This window comes from Carettochelys insculpta, chromosome 3, assembly GCF_033958435.1.
Source record: "Carettochelys insculpta isolate YL-2023 chromosome 3, ASM3395843v1, whole genome shotgun sequence".
Classification (NCBI taxonomy): domain Eukaryota; kingdom Metazoa; phylum Chordata; order Testudines; family Carettochelyidae; genus Carettochelys; species Carettochelys insculpta.
This window is the reverse complement of record NC_134139.1, coordinates 74,137,659-74,162,115: the sequence shown is the minus strand read 5'-3', so window position 1 is coordinate 74,162,115 and position 24,457 is coordinate 74,137,659. Positions and strand designations below refer to the sequence as shown.

The following is a 24,457-nucleotide window of genomic DNA, read 5'->3' as shown; positions in this document are numbered from 1 at the left end:
CTGCTTCAGATCAACACTATTTCTTTTTATTTTATTTTTAATTTTTAGTAAGGATAGTGTTAACAGGGAAGTGGGGAACAGAGATGAGACCAAAGTTGAGCGAATAGAAAACTGGTTCCTCAACTATGTAGCAACTGCCATTGCTGCACAATGAAGCTCTTTAAGAAAAATGACCCTTCAATGTACAGCTCCAAACTCTTCTCTACTGGGAATCCTGGTTCTCCTATGAAGTCCTCAGTAAATGTTATGTTCTAACACTTTTAAAGGCGACCTGCAATAAGTTCAAAATGTGCAGAGAAAGGATTTTAGAACAAAGTCCCCATTCAAATTTGTTTACATCACTGTGCCCATGATAAAGCAGTAATAAAGGACCACAGATGTTTTCCCTGGATTTCCTTAACAGCAACGAAGGGGCCTGTGGCACCTTACAGACTAACAGAAAAGTTTTGAGCATGAGCTTTCATGAGCACAGACTCACTTCATCAGATGCTGGTCTTGGAAATCTGTAGGGCCAGGTATAAATAAGCCAGAGCAAGGGTGGGGATAACAAGGGTAGCTCAGTCAGCAAGGGTGAGGCTTACTACCAGCAGTTGATCTGGAGGTGTGAACACCAAGAGAGGGGAAGCTGCTTTTGTATTTAGCCAGTCATTCGCAGTCTTTGTTTAAGCCTGAGCTGAGGGCATCGAATTTGCAGATGAATTGTAGCTCAGAAATTTCTCTTTGGAGTCTGGTCCTGAAATTTCTTTGCTGTAGGATAGCTACTTTTAAGTCTGCTACTGTGTGGCCTGGGAGATTGAAGTGCTCTCCTACGGGTTTTTGTATATTGCCATTTCTGATGTCTGATTTGTGTGCGTTTATTCTTTTACGTAGAGAGACTGTCCAGTTTGTCCGATGTATATAGCAGAGGGGCATTGCTGGCACATGATGGCATAAATTATATTGCTAGATGTGCAGCTGAACGAACCTACGATGGTGTGGCTGATCTGGTTAGGTCCTGTAATGGTGTTGCTGGTGTAGATATGTGGCCGAGGTTTGTTGCATGGATGGGTCCCTGAGTTAGAGTGACTGTGGTGTGGTGTATAGTTGCTGGTTAGGATTTGCTTCAGGTTGGCAGGTTGTCTGTGGGCAAGGACTGGTCTGCCTCCCAAGGCCTGTGAAAGTGGGGGATCATTGTCCAGGATGGGTTGTAAATCCCTGATACGTTGTAGAGGTTTTAGCTGAGGACTGTAGGTGATGGCTAGTGGTGTTCTGTTGGTTTCTCTCTTGGGCTTGCCCTGTAGTAAGAGGCTTCGTGGCACACGTCTGGCTCTGTTGATGTGTTTTCTCACTTCCTCAGGTGGGTACTGCAGTTTCAAGAATGCTTGATAGAGATCCTGTAGGTGTTTGTCTCTGTCGGAGGGGTTGGAGCAAATGCGGTTATATCTTAGTGCTTGGCTGTAGACAATGGATTGTGTGGTGTGTCTGGGATGGAAGCTGGAGGCATGAAGGTAGGCGTAGTGGTCAGTGGGTTTATGGTACAGGGTGGTATTGATGTGGCCGTCGTGTATTAGCACCATGGTGTCCAGGAAGTGGATCTCCTGTGTGGATTGTTCCAGGCTGAGGTTGATGTTGGGGTGAAAGTTGTTGAAGTCCCGGTGGAATTCCTCCAGAGTCTCCTTCCCATGGGTCCAGATGATGAAGACATCATCAATGTAGCCTAAGTAGAGATGGGGTGTTAGTGGACAAGAGCTAAGGAAGCGCTGTTTCAGGTCAGCCATGAAAATATTGGCATATTGAGGGGCCATGCGGGTACCCATAGCTGTGCCGCTGATTTGAAGATATATATCGTCGCCAAATCTGAAATAGTTGTGTGTGAGGATAAAGTTACAGAGCTCAGCCATCAAATGTGCTGTAGCATCATCAGGGATACTGTTCTGGACAGCATTTATTCCATCTTTGTGTGGGATGTTGGTATAGAGAGCCTATACATCCATGGTGGCTAGGATAGTGTTTTCTGGTAGGTCATCAATGTCTTGCAGTTTTCTCAGGAAGTCAGTGGTGTCTCAGAAATAGCTGGGAGTGCTGGTGGCATAGGGTCTGAGGAGAGAGTCCACATAACCAGACAGTCCTTCAGTGAGAGTGCCAACGCCCGAGATGATGGGGCATCCAGGATTTCCAGGTTTGTGGATCTTGGGTAGTAGGTAGAATAGCCCCGAACAGGGCTCTAGAAGTGTGTTGGTATAGATCTGTTCTTGTGCTTGTGTAGGGAGTGTCCTGAGCAGATGGTGAAATTTCTTAGTGTATTCCTCGGTGGGATCTGAGGAAAGTAGCCTGTAAAATTTGGTATTGGAGAGTTGTCTGGAAGCCTCCTTCTGGTAGTCAGACCTGTTCATGATAACAGTAGCTCCTCCTTTATCTGCCTCTTTGATTATAATGTCAGGGTTGTTTCTGAGGCTGTGGATGGCATTGCGTTCCGCACGACTGAGGTTGTGAGGCAAGCGATGCTGTCTCTCCACAATTTCTGCCTGTGCGCGTCGCGGAAGCATTCTATATACAGGTCCAGACTGTTATTTCTGCCCTCAGGAGAAGTCCACGTGGAGTTATTCTTCTTGTGCTGCTGAAGCAAACCTGAAGCAAATCCTAACCAGCAACTATACACCACACCACAGTCACTCTAACTCAGGGACCCATGCATGCAACAAACCTCGTTGCCAGCTCTGCCCACATATCTACACCAGCAACACCATTACAGGACCTAACCAGATCAGCCACACCATCGTAGGTTCATTCAGCTGCACATCTAGCAATATAATTTATGCCATCATGTGCCAGCAGTGCCCCTCTGCTATATACATCGGACAAACTGGACAGTCTCTACGTAAAAGAATAAACGCACACAAATCAGACATCAGAAATGACAACATACAAAAACCCGTAGGAGAGCACTTCAATCTCTCAGGCCAAAGTAGCTATCCTACAGCAAAGAAATTTCAGGACCAGACTCCAAAGAGAAATTTCTGAGCTACAATTCATCTGCAAATTCGATGCCCTCAGCTCTGGCTTAAACAAAGACTGCAAATGGATGGCTAAATACAGAAGCAGCTTCCCCTCCCTTGGTGTTCACACCGCCAAATCAACTGCTGGTAGTAAGCCTCACCCTTGCTGACTGAGCTAACCTTGTTATCCCCACCCTTGCTCTGGCTTATTTATACCTGGCCCTGCAGATTTCCAAGACCAGCATCTGATGAAGTGAGTCTGTGCTCACGAAAGCTCATGCTCAAAACTTTTCTGTTAGTCTATAAGGTGCCACAGGACCCTTTATTGCTGTTACAGATCCAGACTAACACGGCTACCCCTCCAATACTGGATTTCCTTCTTTCCCTGCTCATGGAGTTTTGTATACAATAAAAATCTTCCTTTAAGAGGGAAAATATTTGTTCTCTTTCTTCCCATCTTTAGCTTCAGAGGTTTCTGAGTCCATTAACTTGTATTTAACACCAAGGATATTTTCCACTGTTTTTATAGGGACTGTATAAAAATGAAGGGAAAAAAGTAACAGTTTCCAAAAATCGCATGCTAGAGTCAGGATGACCTTTTGCTGGTACTATTTACTTTAAGAAAAGCTTACCTTAGAGTACTGTTAACTGCTCCCAGTTTGTTAGCTTGTTCACAGTCTTCCAGTTCTTTTGTGTTATTTATTCTTTTTGAGTACTGTAAGAAAGCTTACATTTAGTACATACTACATACTAACTACAGAAGTCCTTCACCCATTTCTCATAGAAGTCAAAGTTGTTCAGCAAATACAAATCTGCTGACATGGGAAACAAGGATTCTGAGGATATGCAGTAATCTTGATGATTTTGGAACCTTCTCCAGAATCAGTTTCCTTTAAAAAAAAGTTTTCAGCTTTTTCCATGTAATACAAATAATGAAGTATTTGCTTAGCTACTGTGCCAACACAACAAAATACAGCACAAATGACGTGAACATTCTCTTTCAACTTTAATAGAAACTACATTCTAAGGCTAGCCCTGTTGTAATTTTTAAGGTAGTTTGTACAGTATGAGTGTAACAGTATAAAGAGAAGTTACTTACCTGTAGCAACGATGGTTCTTCGAGATGTGTCCCCGTGGGTGCTCCACAATAGGCGTCGGGCTCGCCCGGCGCCGCAGATTGGAATTCTTCTAGCAGTTTCTATTCAATCACGCATGCGCCGATGTGCACCGCTCCCTTGCGCGCCCCCGGCCATGTGTGCGATCCGGTCCCCGCCAGTTCCTTGACCAACCGCCTCAGATGCTCCTGAAATACACCAGACAGAGATCTGAAGCGGGGAGGATGGGCGGGTGGTGGAGCACCCATGGGGACACATCTCGAAGAACCATCGTTACTACAGGTGAGTAACTTCTCTTTCGTCTTCGAGTGGTCCCCATGGGTGCTCCACAATAGGTGACTACCCATCAGTAACCCAAGTAAGGAGGTGGGTAATTGATTTATGTGCAGCTTGCCCCCGAGAGGATTGCTGTCAACAGACGGGTATCCTCCTCGAATACCCAACGCAGGGCATAATGCTTGGCGAAGGTGTCGTAGGATGACCAGGTCGCTGCTCTACAGATGTCTTTTAACGCAATTCCCTTGAAGAAGGCTGTTGATGCCGCCACCGCCCTGGTGCAGTGATCCCTAGGCGGAGCCAGCAAAGGGGTCTTTCGAAGCTCGTAGCATATTTTTATACAAGATACAATGTGCTTCGAAATTCTCTGGGAAGACAGGCCTTCCGCTTTTGACCTGGGAGCGAGAGACACCAGAAGCCTGTCTGTTTTGCGGAAGGACTTAGTTCTCTCTATGTAGAAGGACAACACCCTTCTCACATCTAGGAGATGTAGGCGCGCCTCCTTGCTGGAGCTGTGAGGCTTTGGGTAAAACGAGGGTAAGACTATTGGTTTGTTAAGATGGAACTCCGAGGAAACTTTTGGAACGAAGGCTGGGTGTAACCGTTAGGTTACCGCCTCCTTTGAGAATACTGTGCAGGGCGGCGTTGCTATCACTGCTGCAAGCTTGCTCACCCTGCGGGCTGACGTAATCGCAAGAAGGAAAGTTGTTTTCATAGTAAGGAGTCGGAGGGGTACCGTGGCTAAGGGTTTGAAGAGTGGTCCCAATAGCGTGCTGAGCACCAAGTCCAATCTCCATGACGGCAGCAGCAGTTTTCAAGGGGGGCACAGGTTTACCAGCCCCTTCAAGAACCTCATGACAATAGGGTGGGCGAATACGGTGGGCCTTCCTCTATATGCCGAAAAGCTGATATAGCAGTGAGGTGGACCTTTATTGAGGACAGAGAAAGCCCGTCTCGTTTGAGGTCCAATAGGTATTCTAGTATTACGGTTATGGAAACGTTGAGGGGAGCTAACTGTTTGGCGGAACACCAGGCTGTGAAGCGTGTCCATTTCCGTTTGTAAGTCCTCCTGGTGGAGGGCCTTTGGCTACATTCCAAGACTTGTCGTACTCCCTCCGTACACATGCTCTCTAAGGCGCTGAGCCATGGATTAACCATGCTTGTAGGCATAGTCCCTGAGGGTGCGGGTGCACTATGGACCCCTGAGCCTGTGTAAGTCCGGTGCCACCGGTAGGGGGAGTGGTGGACAATCCGATATGCACAGAAGCAAGGGAAACCATTGTTGTAGGTCCCAAGTTGGAACTATGAGTATCATGCAAGCTCTCTCCCTTCTGGCTTTCTGCAAAACCTTGTGGATAAGCGTTGTGGGAGGAAACGCATAGAGTAGAGGGTCCTTCCATGAAATCATGAATGCGTCCCCCAGGGGCCCCTGCCCTATTCCTGCTCTGGAGCAGTACTGGGGACACTTCTTGTTGTACTGGGTGGCAAAACAAATCGACTTGGGGAAACCCCCATGTACGAAATATGCGCCGTAGCAGGTCGGAGCGGATCTGCCATTCGTGCGCGAGTGCAAAGCGCCTGCTCAGCTGATCTGCCTTCACATTGTGGGCGCCCGGCACGTACGAGGCTTTCAACGTTATGTTGTTGGCGATGCACCAGTTCCACAATCTGACTGCTTCCGCACATAGCGCACGGGATCGTGCCCCTCCATGTCGATTGATGTAGAACATAGTGGAGGTATTGTCGGTATTGATCCCGACTACTTTCCCATGTAGGTATTTCTGAAAATGTCTGCACGCATTGAACACCGCTCTGAGCTCCAGTATGTTTTTGTGCAGTGTCTGTTCCGCAGGGGACCATAGCCCTTGCGTCACCTTGCTGCCAATGTGCGCTCCCCATCCTATGTAGGAGGCGTCGGTAGTAAGAAAAATAGAAATTTGTGGTTGGTGGAAGGGCACCCCCGCTAGCAGATTCTTGGGATCTCCCCACCACGCTAGGGATCTGCGCACTTCCATCGTGGCCAACACTACCCTGTGGACAGTGTGGGATGCCAGTTTGTAAACACTCGCCAGCCAATGCTGCAGGCTTCCCATGTGTAAACTGGCATTCTGTACCACAAACGTCGCTGCCGCCATGTGCCCCAATGTGCCGCCATGTGCAGGCACGTTAGGACCGGCACCGTGGGGCTGTACGTCATGACTTGCACCAGGGAGTTGATGGTGCGGAAGCGGGCGTCGGGCAGGTATACTGTTGCTGTGATAGAGTTTGTGTGTGCCCCTATGAACTCTATACCTTGCATGGGTTCGGTCTTTGACTTTGCGAGGTTGATAACTAGGCCTAGCGAAGTAAACGTGTTCGCGGTGATGCATATCATGCGTAGGACCTCTGCCTTTGAGGTCCCTTTCAGTAGGCAGTCGTCCAGATATGGAAAAATAAACACCCCCTGTCCGTGCAGGTAGGCTGATACCACTGCCAGGGTTTTGGTAAAGACTCTAGGTGCCGAGGATAGGCCGAACAGAAGAACCCTGTACTGGAAATGTTCCCCGCCGACCGTGAAGCGGAGGAAGTGTCTGTGTGCCGGGTGGATTGTCATATGAAAGTAAGCGTCTTGTAAGTCGAGGGCTGCAAACCAGTCTCCATCGTCCAGTGCCGTAAGTATGGAGGCAACTGTGATCATCCGAAAGCGTTGCTTGCGCAAGTAACGGTTGAGGCCCCGTAGATCCAAGATTGGCCTCCAGCCTCCCGTTTTCTTCTCTGTTAGGAAGCAGCGTGAGTAAAAACCTTGCCCTTGGAATTTTTCTGGCACTCTTTCCACCGCCCCTATGAACATGAGGTGATCTACCTCCTGCTTCAGCCTTGCCTCGTGGGCAGCGTCCCTGAGATGAGGCCGGGTGGGAGGTTTCGTTGGTGGAAGTGACTGGAAGGGGATCGTGTAACCCGTGGCTATAAATTTCTAGCACCCATTTGTCTGTGGTGATCTTTTGCCATTGGCAGTGGAACGGTTTGAGGCGATGATGGAACATGAGATGAAAATGGCATTGAGCGATGGTGTTGATAGTGCAGTCCTTGACATACCCGTCAAACTTGCTGTCTCTAGGCTTGTCCCGAGGGTGTACGGCTTTGTTGAGAACGTTGTCTGGGGACCCTGTACTGCTGCTGCTGTTGATGGCGCCCTTGGTCATAGCCTCGCTGATATTGAGCGCGCTGTGGTTGGTAAGCATAGCGTCTTTGCTGAGGATAGAACTTCTTTTTCTTGTACAGGGGAGTATAAATACCCAAGGTCTTAAGTGTGGCCCTCGAGTCTTTGCTGGAGTGGAGGACCGAGTCGCTTGAGTCTGCAAACAGCTTTTGCTTATCAAAGGGAAGATCCATGATCTTCGCCTGTAGGTCTCTGGGGATACTGGACGTCTGGAGCCAGGGTTCCCTACGCATTACCACTCCTGCTGCTGTTGAACGTGTCGCTGTGTCTGCCACGTCCAGGGCAATCTGGACTCCCGTCTGCGACGCCGCATAGCCTTCTTGGACAATCGCCTTTAACACTGGCTTCTTGTCCTCCGGGAGTGAATCCATGAGAGGAGTGGGTCTAGAGTAATTGTCAAAGTTATGGTTTGATAGATGTGCCGCGTAATTTGCCACTCTCAATAATAGGGTAGAGAAGAAGTAAACCTTCCTGCCGAACAGCTCTAGCTCCTTAGCATCTTTTTCCCACCCCCCCGATTTGTACTGAGACGTTTTCGACCTCTGCTGGGACGATTCAACCACCAAAGAATTGGGTTGTGGGTGACTAAAGAGGAACTCCATGCCCTTGGCTGGGACGAAGTACTTCTTATCCGCTCTCTTGTTCGCAGGCGGAATAGAGGCTGGAGTCTGCCATCTGTTAGTGGCTGACTCCATAATGGCTTCGTCCAGCGGGATAGCGATTTTAGATGAAGCCGGGGGTCTCAAATTTGTCAGGAGTTCATGGTGCTTCTCCTGCACCTCTGCTATTTGAATGTCCTGCGTGTATGCTACTCTTTTGAACAGCTCCTGGAATTGTTTATGGTCATCCGGAGGGGAGACATTCCCGGGGGCCATGGCCTCGTCTGGGGAGGATGAGGAGGAACCGCTGGGGTAAACCTCCCTCAAATCCTCTGGCTCCTGAGTTCGGTGATATACTTGCTCCCTGGTGGGCTGTGAAGGGAAGTCTCAGGATTCTGGACCTAATTCCCCCCCAGGACAACTGCGTTCCCATCCCAGAGCAAGAGTGTACACGGGAGTATTGACGAGTAGTAGGAGAGGACCTGCCCCTGGATCTAGACCTGTGGTGTCTGTGTTCAACATGATGAGGATGACTACAGCAACATGAGCAAGGGCCCGGTGATGGAGACCTGGACCACGATCGGGGAGTGTACCCATGATGTCTGGGACAGCGGGATCTCCGCGACGACATTGACAGTGGTGAAGCTGGTTTGTGATAGTACTCAAGGGGATCCATGCCCAAAAATGGTGAAGGTGGCCTGAGCCATGGCAAAATTGGTTGGAGGAACGGAGAGGGAGGCCTGAAATAAGCCGGTGGAGTTGCAGCCCGGCGCTGCGGTGTGTGTATCTCGGGAGCGGGGCTGGGTGATAAGGGCAGCGCAGCCCTGCCTGGAGATGGAGTAAGGTGCCGGGTTTTAGCTCTGGCCTTGCCCCTACCCTGCGGGGTGGGCACCGCCCCCTCCAGTGCTGGGGATCTCGGCCCCATTGTCAGCGCCACACTCGGCCCCATCAACAGCAGTGCCACGCGGGTAGCTTCCTCCGGTGCCGGTAGGCTCCGTGCCGGGTGCCCCTGCGCCGTCGGTGCAGTGGCGCCACCAATTCCGCCGCTTGCCGCGTTGGCGCTCGCGGCGCCTTCCGTGCCACCTGTTGTGTAATCAGAGGCTCGGCCTCTGCCACGCGTGCTGCTGTGCTGCCGCTTTCATCAGCTCGCGGCTGGGGGCTCTGCGTTCCGCTCGTCCTGCTCGCTGGGACCGCCGGCAAGGATCGAACTGGGGAGAGTTTCCTCCTCTTCTGCACCGAGGGGGTCAAAGAGGCTGCCTTCCTTTTATGCAACCCAGAGGGCCCTTCTGTGTGAGGCTTCTCCGGCGGTTCAGGCTGGAGAGCTTTATCAAACAAGATCATTTTGAGCCTCATTTCTCTGTCCTTCCTGGCCCTGGCTGTAAGCTTAACGCAGTGGGAACACTTCTGGGTAACGTGAGACTCTCCCAGGCAGCGAATGCATTTACTATGCCCATCTGAGGCCGGCATAGCCTCGCGGCATGACTTACACTTCTTAAGCCCCGAGGAAGCCATCGCGGTGAGTCTTTACTGTTAATAGGGTACTTAGCCACTAATCAGTGCTTTCTAACCCAAAATAACATTCACGGCCTTTAGGGCAGCGGACGGCTTAACAGCCTTCTTGTCCGCCCCTCCTTCGTTCCTCTTCTCTCTGCTATCTAATATGCTCTTCTCTTTTTTTTTTTTGTATAATAGCGACAAACAAATGAACTACATGTAAAAAACAACTCTCTTATCTGTCTCTGGCTTTAGCCGGAGCGGATTCCGTCTGCAGCCGATGGCGGATGAGAAGGAACTGGCGGGGACCGGATCGCGCACGTGGCCGGGGCGCACAAAGGAGCAGTGCGCGTCGGCGCATGCGCGATCCAATAGAAACTGCTAGAAGAATTCCGATCTGCGGCGCCGGGCGAGCCCGACACCTATTGTGGAGCACCCACGGGGACCACTTGAAGAAGAACATGATTTTTTCTATAGCCATATTGTGAGGCCTAGAACTCCTCTGCAGCAAGAATAAAAAGCAGCAGCTGTTAACTGTAGAGCTACAAGTCACTTACATTCTATCTAAATTTCATTACAATAGCGTCACGCCAGGCTGTTAGAGGGATACCACATTCTAATGCTACTCACTTTCACCAGATAAAGAAAGCAGATCTCAAGATGGGTAAAGAAAACGTAGCGAACAGCATTTCATCTGGAAAGCAACTATTAATAAATAGCTGAGGTTGTGGAATCCCCATTCTATGATGATTGCCCTGGCTTTCTGCTTTGTGTACGATCTCTCCCTGGTTTGTAATTGTTTCTGTCTGCTGTATAATTAATTTTGCTAGGTGTAAATCAATTAAAGTGGTGGGATTTGACTGGTTAGGTAATTCCATTACAGTAGCTTATGACTGGTTAGTAATATTATATTAAAGGAATTGGTCAAGGTACATCTAAGCAGGACTTGATTTTCACCACTTAAACTGGAGTCCAAGAAGGAAAGCAGGAGGAAGGAGGAAAGAAGGAAGACAGTAAGAAGAGAAAGACCTGGGCAGACTCCCTCCTCCACCCCAAGATCAGAACTACCAAACCCTGAGATACAGCAACCAGCACCAGAGAGACTGACTGACTGTCCCAACAGGGGAAGTCTGCCTGCCTTTGTCAGGATTAGTGAGCATGGTATGGAGTGCTCAGCATGTATTCAGCTTTCTTGGTAATTGTAAATAAATAGAGAATAAGAATATAACTGTGTAAGGCTTTTTACAGTGGCACAGATCCTGTATATCCCCAGGGAACTATGCCCCGAGTCCTAGGAACGGGGTAAGGGTGGAAGTTTAAATTAACAGAGTCATGGCTTGAGCCCTTGGGACTGGGAAAAGGTATGTGCATCTCTGAAGTGTGGAAGGGAATAAAAAAATTAGTGTGGGTAACACCACCAAAACTGTAGTTTTTAAAATAGTCTGTTTAAATTTCAAATATTGGTATACAATACAGTGTAAACTGATTCATAACACTTTGTAATTTTGCAAAAAATTACTTTAGTACAACATCCCTGCATTCACAAACTCAATTTCTCGCGAGTGGCTCATCATCCCCTGCACTGTTGCTGAGGCGCCATAGCTGCGCATGTGGCCCTGGTGTTGCTGCTGAGTGGCATGAGGCACTGATGCCACCTTTACAGCACTGCTGTTTGCTGCCACGCGACGTGAGGTGCTGTTCCCCCGCATAGCACTACTGTTGCCACTGTGCAGTGTGAGGCTCCATAGCCTCCCGTGCAGCGCTGGTGTTGCTGAGAGGTGCCTGTGCTGTGCTTCTGGAGCCGCTGCGAGATGCCCTAGGTGCCTGTGCAGTGCGTCTAGATAGTCACAACATTCAACATTCGTGAGGGTTCTCAGCACTGAGCCCTCGCAAATGTTGCGACTCTACTGTACTGAAATACAGAAACAGGTAGTTCTAAATAGCCAAACTAGTTATCTCCCTAAGGAGCACAGCAAACAATACAGATGTCAGGAAGAAATGCTGATCAAGGTTTATTTGTAATCAAAACCAGAAAAACTCCACCATGAATTCTCTTGGGGTTCCATGCCAGTCCCAAACCTGCATGAAGGAGGAGAGTTGGTCAGATGAGTGACAAAGCACTGATCATAAAACAGGAATGAAATCTGATGCTAACACACTTAACTGATAAGAGAGGCTGGCTTGGATGTCACCCAGATAAACAAGATCCGTGACACCAATCAAGCAAGTGAGGTTGACTTGATTACTTAGCAATCAAAAGAAAATTACAACTAACATATATACTATCAATTGGAACTTGGAACGTCTGAACACTGTGGGCAGCTGGAAAGTTAGAGCTGCCTCAAAAAGAGATGGAGAGATACCGATGTGATATACTTGGACTAGAGGAGATGCATAAGAGGGCACCTGGAGAGATGTGTGGGGTTGCAAATTCATTTGGTCAGGGAACAAAAAGCAGGAGTCAGATTCCTACTGAGCAAAAGAGCTAGAAAAGCATTATTAGGCTACAAACCAGTAAGTGTGAGAATAACGGTAGCAAGATTTGAAGCTAAACTAGTCAACATCTCAGTCATTCAGGTGTATGCACTCATGTCAGGCAGTACAGAGGAAGAAATCAAGTTGTTCTATAAAGACTTGACAAAGACACTGGAGAAGACACCAAAGAGAGCTCATCGGAGGAGACTGGAATGTGAAGTTTGGCATAGATAAAGGTTGGGAGAGTGTCATGGGAAGGTGTGGATATGGAGAAAGAAACGAACGAGGTGAGAAACTACTAGAGTTTGCTATGGAGTGCAGGAAGTGGACATGGCAATCGAATGATGGGAAGTCCAAGAACCTAATAGACATGATCTTGATAAGACGATGATCAGTACAGCAGTGCCAAACTTTCCAAGGAGCGTATATAGACTCGGAGTGCAGTTTAGTGATTGTGAACATCAAGAAGAAACTCAAGATAAAGTATAAGGAGAAAAAGAAACATGGTGAGGCCAAGCAAGGAAGAAATAGGGAATGCATACAGAGCAGCACTTGAATAGAAGATCAGGAACATGGGCACAGAGAAAGACCTAGATAAGAGAGTTGTAGGGATAGCCACGGCGATAGAAGAGGCAATTGAGTAGAGTGTTCCAGAAGAAAAGATCAATAAGAAATGGATTACACAGGAGATGCTGAAGTTGGTCCAAGAGAAGACAGCATTAAAGATCAGAAGGGATGCTTCCAAGAAGGCGGAACAGCAATATAGAATGAAATGCAATGAGGTGAGAAAAGTGGCCAGAATGAATAAGATGAAATGGTTAGAGGTGCAGTGTGAAAATACAGCAGTATACAGAGAGGTATTACAGAGAATATAAGACTAGGGACACGTATAAGATTAGGGATATTAATAGGAAATGGCAGCCAAAGCAGAAAGACAGTGATCAAAGAAGAAAACAACAAGGTGCTCATGAACAAGCAGAAGGTTCTGCAGCAATGGATGAAATAGTGCACCAATCTGTATGAAGCACTGTAGGAGAGTGTCCTGACTGTTTTCAGTTCTTCAATAGGTATCTGCTGATCATCGAGAGCAAGACTGATATTTCGAAGGAGGAAGTAGAAAGAGCAGTGAAACGACTAAAGAAGAACAAGAGCCCTGGAAATTTTAATATCACAGGAGAGATGATCAAATAGGGCAGAGAAAGTATGATTCAGGAAACACACCAACTGTGTAATATAGTGTGGCAAGGAGGGAAGGCAATTAAGGAATGGACAAGATCTGTGCTAGTGACAATACATAAGAAAGGAAGTGAATTTGAGTGCAAGAACTATAGAATGATTGCTCCAATGAGTCATCTAGGTAAGGTGCTGATGAGGATAGTGATGGAGAGACTGAGATTGCAGATAGAACATGAACAAGCAGATTCAGGAAAAACGGAAGTACCATACAGCAGATATTGGCACAAAGATTGATAGTGGAGAAAGCTCAACAAAAGAACAAGAACATCTACACTAGCTTCATCGATTTTCAGAAGGCATTTGACAGTACAGATCAGAAAGTGACTTGCACGGTGTTGAAGCTGTACAGCGTGAATAGACTGATACACCTGTTGAAGGGCATCAATGGCAATGCGGAGGCAGCAGTGAGAACGTGCAGAGAGTTGGGAAGTTGGGTTAGAACAAGCAGATTCACAGATGATATCATCATCATCAAGGAAGATGAAGAGAAGCTAGCAAGAAGAGTACAGGTGCTAAACGAAGAAGGGAAGTGGTACAAACTGATTATGAACATCGATAAAACAAAACCAATGGTATGCGACAAGATTTGGTGTAGACGGGATCGAACCAGAGTACGTGCAGAAAGTCATGTATCTGGGGAGCAAAATAACGTATGGTCTAGACCCCTGGTCCCCAAACTTTTTGGCATGATGCCCCCCTTTTGATATTTGAGATACCCTCACGCCCCCCACCTCTATTTTAACAGTGGGCCAGCCAACCCAGCTGCCTGTGAGCCACCTGCCTGAGCCCCGCCCCCACAAAGCCAGGCACCACCCGTCCCTCATCAAAACAAACATCCTCCTCCTCCTCCTCCTGCAACCCACACTCACCTTTGCAGGAGACCGCTAGCTCCACATGGGTCTTTGCCAGCTGCCTGCTTTTTACAGTGGCTGCACCAGGTTGCCCATTTGAAATGGCAGGGGCTGAGAGCCGTAAGCAAGGGCCGGCTCTTTCTTGGGGTGTGGGGAATGACTGGTGGGGGGACTGGGCTGCCTCACGATCGCCTGGAATTTCTTCATGCCCCCCAGTTCACGAAGCCAAGGTCTAAACTGTAAGACGGAAATAATGACTAGAATAGTGAAAGCAAGATTGAGTTTGAAGGTGACGGATAAAATCTGGAAAAGCAAAGCAATTAGCTTAGGAATAATACTGAGCGTCTTAAACGTGTATTCAGCAGCATGTTGTATGGATGTGAGGCACGTGTGATAATGAAAGATGCCAAGAGAAGGACAGTGATGTTTGAAAGGAGTTATAGAAAGATCCTGAGAATAGGAGGGATGCAGAAGGTCACCTATAAGGAATTATATAGGAAGATACAGCTGAAAGAGAACCTACTGTGCGGTGGGGAAAAAAAGCAGTCAAGTAGCACTTCAAAGATTAACAAAATAATTTATTAGGTGAGCTTCTGTGCGACAGACATGTCTTCAGACCACAGCCGTACCAGAACAGACTCAATATTTAAGGCACAGAGAACCAAAACAGTAATCAAAGAGGACAAATGAGAAAAAAAAAGGATCAAGGTGAGCAAATCAGAGAGTAGAGGACTATGGCGGGGGGGGGTGTGTGTGTGTGTGTCAAGAATTAGATTCAGCCAAGTATGCAAACGAGCCCCTATAGTGACTCAGAAAATTCTCATCCCAGTTCAAACCATGTGTTAATGTGCTGAATTTGAATACAAAAGGACAGCTCGGCTGTCTCCCGTTGAATAGTGGCGCGAAAATTTTTCTTCAGTAACACGCAAACTCTTAAGTCATTAGCAGAATGGCCCACTCCATTAAAATGTTGACTAACCAGTTTGTGGACCGGAGTGTTTTTATGTCTGTTTTGTGCCCATTAACTCTTGGTCTAAGGGAGTTAGAAGTCTGTCCAATGTACAAAGCATCTGGGCATTGTTGGCACATGATGGCATATATGATGTTAGCTGAGGAACATAAGAATGTGCCCATGATTCTGTGAATACCTTGGTTAGGTCCAGTGATGGTATTTTCGGAGAAGATATGTGGACAAACCTGGCAGCGAACTTTGTTGCAAGGAAAGGTTCCAGAAGAAATAAAAAATACAAATCGACAGGGCCAGATGAATACCCAAAGACCAGCTACTCCAAGATCGGCCCAAAAAAGCCAAGAACACAACACCACTGGTCATCACCTACAGCCCCTAACTCAAACCACTGCAACGAATTATTAAAGATCTACAACCGATCCTTAATCAGGATGCCACACTTCAGAAGACCCTAGGTGACATGCCTGTTCTCTCCCACAGACAACCTCCCAGCCATATGAGGATCCTCACCAACAGCCACAGTCTATACCCCAGGAATACCAGTCCTGGAACCTTTCCCTGTCCCACAAAAGCTCACCTAATAAATTATTTTGTTAGTCTTTAAAGTGCTACTTGACTGCTTTTTTGTTTTGATAGTATATAGACTAGTATGGCTCCCTCTCCGTTACTACTGTAGGAGGTTATACCATGGACGTTACAGCTATATGGGCAGATCTGCAGAATGAATAAATAAAAAAAAAAATCAAAGACCCTGGTATTTGGCATAATGGACACTTCAGCTAGGAAAGGAAGACCCCACAGAGAATGGGTAGATGATATAGAAGATTTGCGTGGAGCTAGTCTATAGAAACTAAGCCACTCCGCACTTGACAGGGAAAGATGGAATGAAATAGTGAGGGAGGCATCAGACACCAACAGGCACTGAGCCCATGTTTGTTGACGATAACCAGAAATATAAATGTTCAATAATCTTTCAGAAACTGTGGCTTTATCGAAAACTGTGACAGATCTAAAGAAGTGGGTCGGTCCCACGAAAGCTCATCACCTAATAAATTATTTCGTTGAATTTTTTCTCTTCCAAGTAGCATAGTCCAGGACTTCAGAGGCAAGAATCATATGGATTGCTGGTGAAGAGTTGGCCCCTGCTGAAATCAACTGGAGTTTTTCAACTAACTTCAATAATGTTAGGATTTCACCCTGCCTATTCAGCAATTACCAAAAATCGTAGCTATTTTAGAATATGTTTATTTTAAGCGATCTCAAATATTTTAGTTATTTATATTAATACAAAATGGACTGCAAAAGGAGAGCCATACGTGTGTACATGAGCACACACGTATACATGCAATCCAGTCACATATTTCATTTGATTCCTCCTTATACTATTACTTTTACTCATTCAGTTTGCTATGCCTGTTTTAGTGACCACCCAACTATTGCACAGAGTCAAAATACAATTTGAGATTTTTGAAGAAAAGCTGTCAATCTGTCAGAAGTCCCTAGAGATTTCTATTATCCTGGCATAAAACCAATATTGGAGGATCTAAGATGGGTGGGGAACCTTTCTTTGGTGGAAAGGAGCAGCAACTTCCAAATGGTCTTCCAATTCTTCTGTGCTCCAGATTTGAGACTTGGTAAAAAAAAAAAAGGCAACATTTCAAACCTAGCAAGCTGGGTTTCAAATAAGCTCCTCAGAAAAAAATGGGAGATGGGGAAGAGCATCTCAAACCTCTTACTACTGTCTCTAATAATTCTATACTAAACAACTACTACTGACATTAACACTAAATTAAAGAGCAAATGCAAAAATGGACACAGCTAAACTCCATTTTAGGCTCAGGTGGTGGTGAAGGAAATCAGTGATTCACTTGCATAATCCTATAAACCTGGGTTTCCTAAACTTTATATATAGTTGGGACCCGGTTTTTTTCAGTAGTTTTTTTTGCAGCCCAAAAAATATAAACGCATATAAAAAAAGAATGAAAAATGAACACATTCACTGTTTATTTATTCACAATAATAGTACATAGCAATAATTTGTATATTTTCTAAGGCCTGGTACTGGGCCACAGACCACACTTTGGAAAACACTGCTATGAACCATGGGTTAGGGTTCATAGAATCATAGAACAACAGAGCTGGAAGAGACCTAAAAAAGCCATCAAGTCCAGACCCCTGCCCTAAGAAGGACCAAACCCATCAGATCAGCCCAGCCAGGGCTTTGTTGAGGCAAGACTTAAACACCTCCAGGGATGGAGACTCCACTACTTCCCTGGGTAGACCATTAAGAACATAAGAACATAAGAATGGCCATACTGGGTCAGACCAAAGGTCCATCAAGCCCATTCCAATGCTTCTCCACCCTCCTAGTGAAAACATTTTTCCTAATGTTCAACCTGGGCCTTCCCAACTGCAACTTGAGACCATTGTTCTGTGTTCTGCCATCCATGACCACTGTGAACAGCCTCTCTCCAGCCTCTTTGCAAACTCCCTTCAGTAAGTTGAAGGCTGTTATCAAGTCCCCCCTCAGTTTTCTCTTCTGAAGACTAAACAGTCCCAATTCCCTCAACCTGTCTTCATAAGTCATATGCTCCAGCCCCCTAATTATTTTGGTCGCCATCTGCTGGACCCTCTCCAGTGTATCCACATCCTTCCTATATATGGGGGCACAGAACTGGACAGTACTCCAGATGCAACCTCAAAGCCAAATAAAGAGGAACAATCACTTCTTTGGATCTACTGGCAACGCGCCTCTTGATGCAACCTAATATGCCATTAGCGTTCTTGGCTACAATGGCACACTGTTGACTCATGTCCAGCTTCTTGTCCACTACAATTCCCAGGTCCTTTTCTGCAGAACTACTACCAAGCCAGTCACACCCCAGCCTCTAACAATGCTGGGGATTCTTCCGGCCCAACTGCAGGACTCTGCACTTGTCCTTATTGAACCTCAGATTTCTTGCAGCCCAGTCTTCCAATATGTCTAAGTCACTCTGGTTTAGAGAAAAGATTAGGATTAAACAGGTTTTCATCAGGTCTTTAGGAAAAAACAAAACTAAAAGGAAGAAAAGGTTAGATAAGCTGAAATGAAAAAAGTAACAATTTATGAGGTCAAAACATCTCCTAAACTTTCCTATTTTCTGTGTATTTTCTAAAAGTATTTTCTGTTCCATCTGCAGCCCACACATCAAAACAGTTACCATCCTCTTCTCTACAGAAAATAATGCTGCTGAACAATACCCAATTGCTGACGGGCACCAGAAGGAAGATATACACTCTCAGCATGGTATCCATATCTTTAGCATTGATATGTAATTTTTGCATAAGCAATTTTACGAACATAATTATTTTCTATCCTGTTAAGCAAACAGCAAGTTTTTAGAGCACAAATTATATAACATTTAAAATTATAACCTAATAATGGACCACCTTCTTCTGTTAATTAAACCAACATTGAATCAGGCTATTCATGCAAATTGACTTGAGCTGTGTCTACACTAGCCCCTTCCTTTTGGAAGGAGCATGGTAATGAGCAAGCTCGGAAGATGATAAATGAGGCACTGCCATGAATATGCAGCACCTTATTAGCATAATGGCAACCACAGCGATTCTAAAGTGCCTCTTTCGACTCACATGCCACCCATGTAGATGGGGGCCTTTCGAAAGGACCCTCTAGTATTGGAAAGCCCCTTCTTAACACCAGATAGGAAGAAGGGGCTTTCAAAGACTTGGGGGGGGTCCTTTCAAAAGGCCTCCGTCTACATGGGTGGCATACGGGTCGAAAGAGGCACTTTAAAATCACCGTGGCAGCCATTATGCTAATAATAGCATCTTCCGACTTCACTCATTACCATGCCCCTTCCATAAGTAAGGGACTAGTGTAGATGCAGCTTCGGTTTTTGAGACTTCTATCTATCTATCATACTGACCCATACTTTCATTGCTTCCATACTCTTCTCCCCGTTCCCCGCCCGCGCACCCCACCCTGCCACCATCTGTTGTCCCAGCCGATACTTCCACTGCAAGTTCTTTGGGGAGGGGAACAAAAGTCTGTGTTCTACCTTTGTACACCTTAAACAGGGCTTCTGATTGATAGCATCTCAGAGCCCTAGCTATGACATAGCTGTATAATGTAGGCTCACACACCACCATTTGGTCCCAACAGAACTCAAGTTCAAGCTCAAGGAGGTACACCATAAAAGCAACCAAGTTGGGATTGAGATTCAACAGGGAGCAGCTGAAGTAGAGAGACAGATGATTTCCAAATGAAGCTGTCCAGACAGACAGACAGACTTCTGACAAACCTCACCCTGAAAGATACTATCATGGATCAAATCTGGGCACACACCAAAACAGCCTGAAAAATAGAGACCTGTGATAAAACACTGGGAAAGAGGACAAGGCATCACAAAAATGGATCACAGCAGAAACTCCGATAAAAGTGAAGGAATGAAAAGACAGAAAAGTGACAGTCTACAACAGCAAACCAAGAGCAGCCAAGGTGGAAGCTCAGACCCTATGTTCAGATAGCAACAAAAACTTAAAAAGGCTGTAAAATGGGACAAGAAGAATTTTGTGGAAAACCTTGGACAACAAGCCGAACAAGCTCCAGGACAGAGAAACCTGAAAGAGCTCTGACATCACATAGAAGCTAGCTAGGTCATGGCATACAGTAGACCAACCAGAATAGGATAATGAGGGGCGTGTGCTAACAAACCCAGGTGAGAAGCTCAGTAGAGAGAAGGAACACTTTCGAGAGCTACTGAATCACCCTGTCAACAAAGAACCTCCTGAGTTACCACCTGCAAATATACCTCCACAAATTAACAGCAAAAGCCCTACAAACGAAGAAATGAGAAAAGCTACTGTCCGTCTGAAGAGCAGAAATGCACCTGGTCCACACAACATCTCGGCAGAAGCAATCAAGGCAGGCAGTGAGACAGTCAACGTGATGTATAATCTATTTGGGGAAATGTGGGACACTGAGGAGCTCCCACAAGCCTGGAGACATGGCTACCTTATCAAGCTTCCAAAGAAATGCAACCTGAAAGAATGCAAGAACTGGAGGGACATCACTCTTAAAGCGATCACAGAACTGTTGCTTGAGTGGAACTCCCCACTGTATACAACCTTCATAGGCTTTTTCAAAGTCTTCAACACCACCGATCAAGACAGTTTGTGGAAATTGCTGCCACACTGTGGTATCCCATCCAAAATCAAATCAATCAATCAATCTGATCCATTCAAAGAACCCTCAACGTGCCAAGATGTCCACAATGGTGTCATGACAGAATCCTTCAGCATACTGCCGGGAGTGCAACAAGGGTGTCTATTGATAACTTTCCTGTTCTTGATCATAACAGACTGGATTATGAACAGGACAACAGATGGCCATCAACAGGACATTCAGTGAACACTTTTCAAACAGCTAGAGGATGTTGACTTTGCGGATGACGTTGCCCTCCTTTCACACGAACATGAAAGCATGAAAGAAAAAGGTCACAACACTAGACAAAACTGCCTCAATTACTGGACTGAGCATAACAAGGGAAAGACCAAGACAATGAGGATCAACCAGTCCAACAACATCATCATCACACTGGGAAGGGGTGACCTGGAAGATAGGGAGCAATTCACCTACTTGGGGAATATTATGAGCAAAGACAGAGGAACAGATATCAACAGGATAGGGAAAGCAACAGCTGCATTCAAGACTCTCTCTCATATGGAGTTCACAAATAGTATCTGCGAAAACAAAACAGAAGATCTTCAACGCAAATGTGAAGAGTGTGCTCTTGTATGGATGCAAGACTTGGCATACTAAAAAAAGTCTTCAAATCGCAAGCTAGAGACATTTATAAACAGATGCCTGAGGTACATCCTTTACATAAATAAGGAGCTTTGAAACAGAGCAGGACAAGAACAAATTGACATTGAAATCAAGAGAAGAAAGTGGGGATGGCTAGGCCACATTCTCAGAAAACCATCATCCAGCAGAGTCTGTCAAGCTCTCCTCAAGTAACCCAAGGAAAACGCAAAAGAGAAAGGCCTCAGTCAATGTGAAGAAGATCTACTGAGATTGAAGGACAACAAATGTGGTGCTTCTGGAGTCAGCTAAAAGTTTTGTCCGAAGACAGAATGATGTGGAGGAGACTTGTAGATGACCTATGCTCCACTCAGAGTAGAAGGGTTTAAGTAGTAGTAGCAGTAGCACACAAACTTTTTGCCAGCATCACCCTATTTTCATGAATTAGTTCCTGCCATGACCCCAGACAGCAAGGAGAATGGCATTTATTGAGCAAAATTAAATCCTCCATGGGGTGTGATCACATATGCGTACCATGTGCTGGGTGCCATTTTGCAGAGTAAAATGGCATCCTCTGAACCTCATAAGTTCATAGTCATATGCATTGTATGTGGGGGGGGGTCATGCTGCTCAGGGCAAAATGGTGTCCTCCATATCTTTGGAGTTCTGACCCAACACTTTGGGAACCACTATGTTATGGCAATAGATGTAATAAAAAGCAGTGGAAGCCAATGTTTGCCAGAACACCCTGGTGTTTGTTTGGATGGACTTTGAGGGGCAGTGCCTCTCTGCAAACAGGTCTACTATGGGGAAAAACCCCATCTTGGGAAGATGGACAACAGAATGTCCACCCTGAGACCATTACAGAGATGTTTGCTAAGCAAGAGATAGTCACTGAACAGCTCCTGGCACGAGGGGTAACAAGCAATTGAGATGGCGGAGGATCAGCTGTCTTACATGCACTACTACAGCAGCACCACCCAAGGGGGCTCCACAGCCCAACTTGTAGATATCACTAGGTGGTCATGCATACATGTGCACACACACCTACTAGCATGCACATGAGAAATCACTTGAAAAATTGTTCAAATCAAAAGGGAAAGAAAACATAGCAACAGATGCCCCGTCCAGAGGGCTGTGCCCAGAACTAATGGCTATGGAATATGACACAAGAGGGCTAATCAGCACAATCCAATGAGGAAGTATAACAGTCCACTAGCAAACGGGCTCCTGTTCTTTACAGACATCTTTCACCTATACCCAACAAATTCACTACCAAAAAAATCACTGGAGATTATTTATTCACTGATACCCAGGGAACGACACATAAGGCACAGAAAACTTGTAACTCATCAAGACTCAATCTTTGAGACAAGTATGTAAGGGTAATATTTATGGGGTAATGTATTTATATGGAAAATATGTTTTATGGACAAAGTAGAAATGATCACCATAGTCATGTGTCTTGATGACTCATTTAAGCAAGATGAAAGTAATTCACCTAAGCTGTCTACGCATGCACAAAACTTTGAAATACATGGCCCTCTTTCAAAAGATTGGGAGGAGCATCTACATGTGCAACACCTTCTTTTGAAAGAAAAATCGAAAGAATGGGGCACAGGCGTCAAAATCCGAACCCTGATCCCATACCAGCAAGATGGTCCCCTTTTGAAAAACTAAATTGAAAGAACATGTGTAGACTCTCCAGTCCACTTTTTTGAAAGAGGGGTCCACCGTGGCACAAATCAGCTGGAGCACAGGGTCGCTCCAGCCAGCAGCAGCTGGGCTCCATGATGCCTGTGTCTGGCCACCTTTAAAGCAGCAGACACAGGAACCACGTGACAGGAAGCTAAGAGCATGCTAGGAGCAGCCCCAGAACGAGCTCCAGTAGCATGCCCTCTGCACAGCCCCAGAGCAGCAGCCAGCAATGACGGACAGTAGCCAGCCCCCGTGGGAACCCCAGCCCCACCAAGACCTTGCAGGGCTCCCAGGGGCAGGCAAAAAAACGGGCCCCCTCCTGGACTGAGCAGGAGCTGAGGGACCTCCTCAGATTACAGAAGGAGATCCTCCATGAAACGGGAGGAGAGCAGCGAAACCCTGCAGAATTCACCCGCCTGTCCCGGGGCCTCCTCACAAGGGGCCACCCAGAGCATACTACTGACTAAGTTTGCTCCAAAGTTAAAGAACTTTGGCAAGGCTATGCCCAGGCCCAAGATCAGGCTGGCTGCTCACAGGTAGATCCAGCCACCTGCTCCTATGTCTGGGAGCTCTGAGGCATCCTGGGGCCTCGGGACAGCTCCCCACCCCCAGCGTTCCTGAATACATCAGAGGATGAGCCACAGCTGCAGGTGGAAGAACAGCCTGGACCAGGGATCCAGAAGGCCAAGGGCACCACTGAGTGGTCAAATGAGGAGGGAGACCTGACCATCTACATCCCCTGCCACTCATCCAGCAGGGCAACTGGGTCACCAGGCATCCCCGGATATCACTGAGGGACCCTTTCGTATGTAAATGGCAAGGCACACACCCAATCCACGGTGGAGGGGAGAAGGGGGGCAATGCACCAGCCAGCCATATACAGTACCCCACAATGACTCAGTGATAGCCAGCAACCACCCCCAGTGAACAGCATTGCGAGCCACATATGGGGCAGTGGCCAATTGATGCTGGACAACACCTGGGGACCACCAACACTGGGCCGAGGAGCCCTGCCCACCCGAGATGCCCCCCCCCCCATCAGATGGGATGCTAGCCCAGGGTCAGACACGCCCTCCCCCCAGCCATAAAACATTACCAACATGCTGTCCCTCTCTCCATACAGCTGCACCACCCGGGGGGGGGAGGGCAGGAAAGCCTGGTACTGTCCCTGGCCCCAGAAAGCTCAAGGTGGATGCTGAGGGAGACCAGGCCCCACCCCACACAGTGCACCCTTGGGGCCATGGCCAGAGTGCCCCTTGGCCGGCATAGGAGAACTCAGACAGCTGCCGCCAGGCTGAGCAGCATCTCTAGCTCTCCCAGGCTGATCTGGAGTGGCAGAGGACAATGTGGGACAGGCTGCTGACCACCCTGGAGGGCATCAGCACCACATTCCAGGAGCATGCAGCCAATGTTACCCACCTCCTGGCCCCCTCAGCTGCCTCCCCCTCAGCCTTACCTGCCAGTGCTCTGTGCCCCTCCCCTCCCCACCTGGGACGGGCAGGGAATCCTGCAGCCAAAGGTGGTCATGGCCCACAACCCCAGGCCTGGACTGAATCCTCCCACCCACTCCAGGTTAGGAGTCCTCCCTGCCCCCCCAGTACACCATCTCTCCCCCCACCCCCTGTAAATAGTTGAATGTACTTTTCAGTTGTGCATAAATGTTTATTTTCCATGCACCCTTTGTACCATGCCCCTTGGGGAGAGATGGTGAGTGGCAGATGTGTAGGTGCAGTACTGGTGGGGGTGGTGGCGGAGTGTGGATA

The 24,457-nt window shown here is 47.0% G+C and overlaps 1 protein-coding gene across 1 annotated transcript in view; it reads right to left on the bottom strand.

Annotated features, from left to right (window-relative positions):
• Positions 1-24,457, bottom strand: part of ERO1B (endoplasmic reticulum oxidoreductase 1 beta) — an 81,942-nt gene that overhangs the window by 33,246 nt on the left and 24,239 nt on the right. Inside the window, exon 5 of the mRNA XM_074988647.1 lies at positions 3,608-3,690. Within this exon, the coding sequence (XP_074844748.1) occupies positions 3,608-3,690 (83 nt within the window). The remainder of the gene's footprint in view (positions 1-3,607; positions 3,691-24,457) is intronic.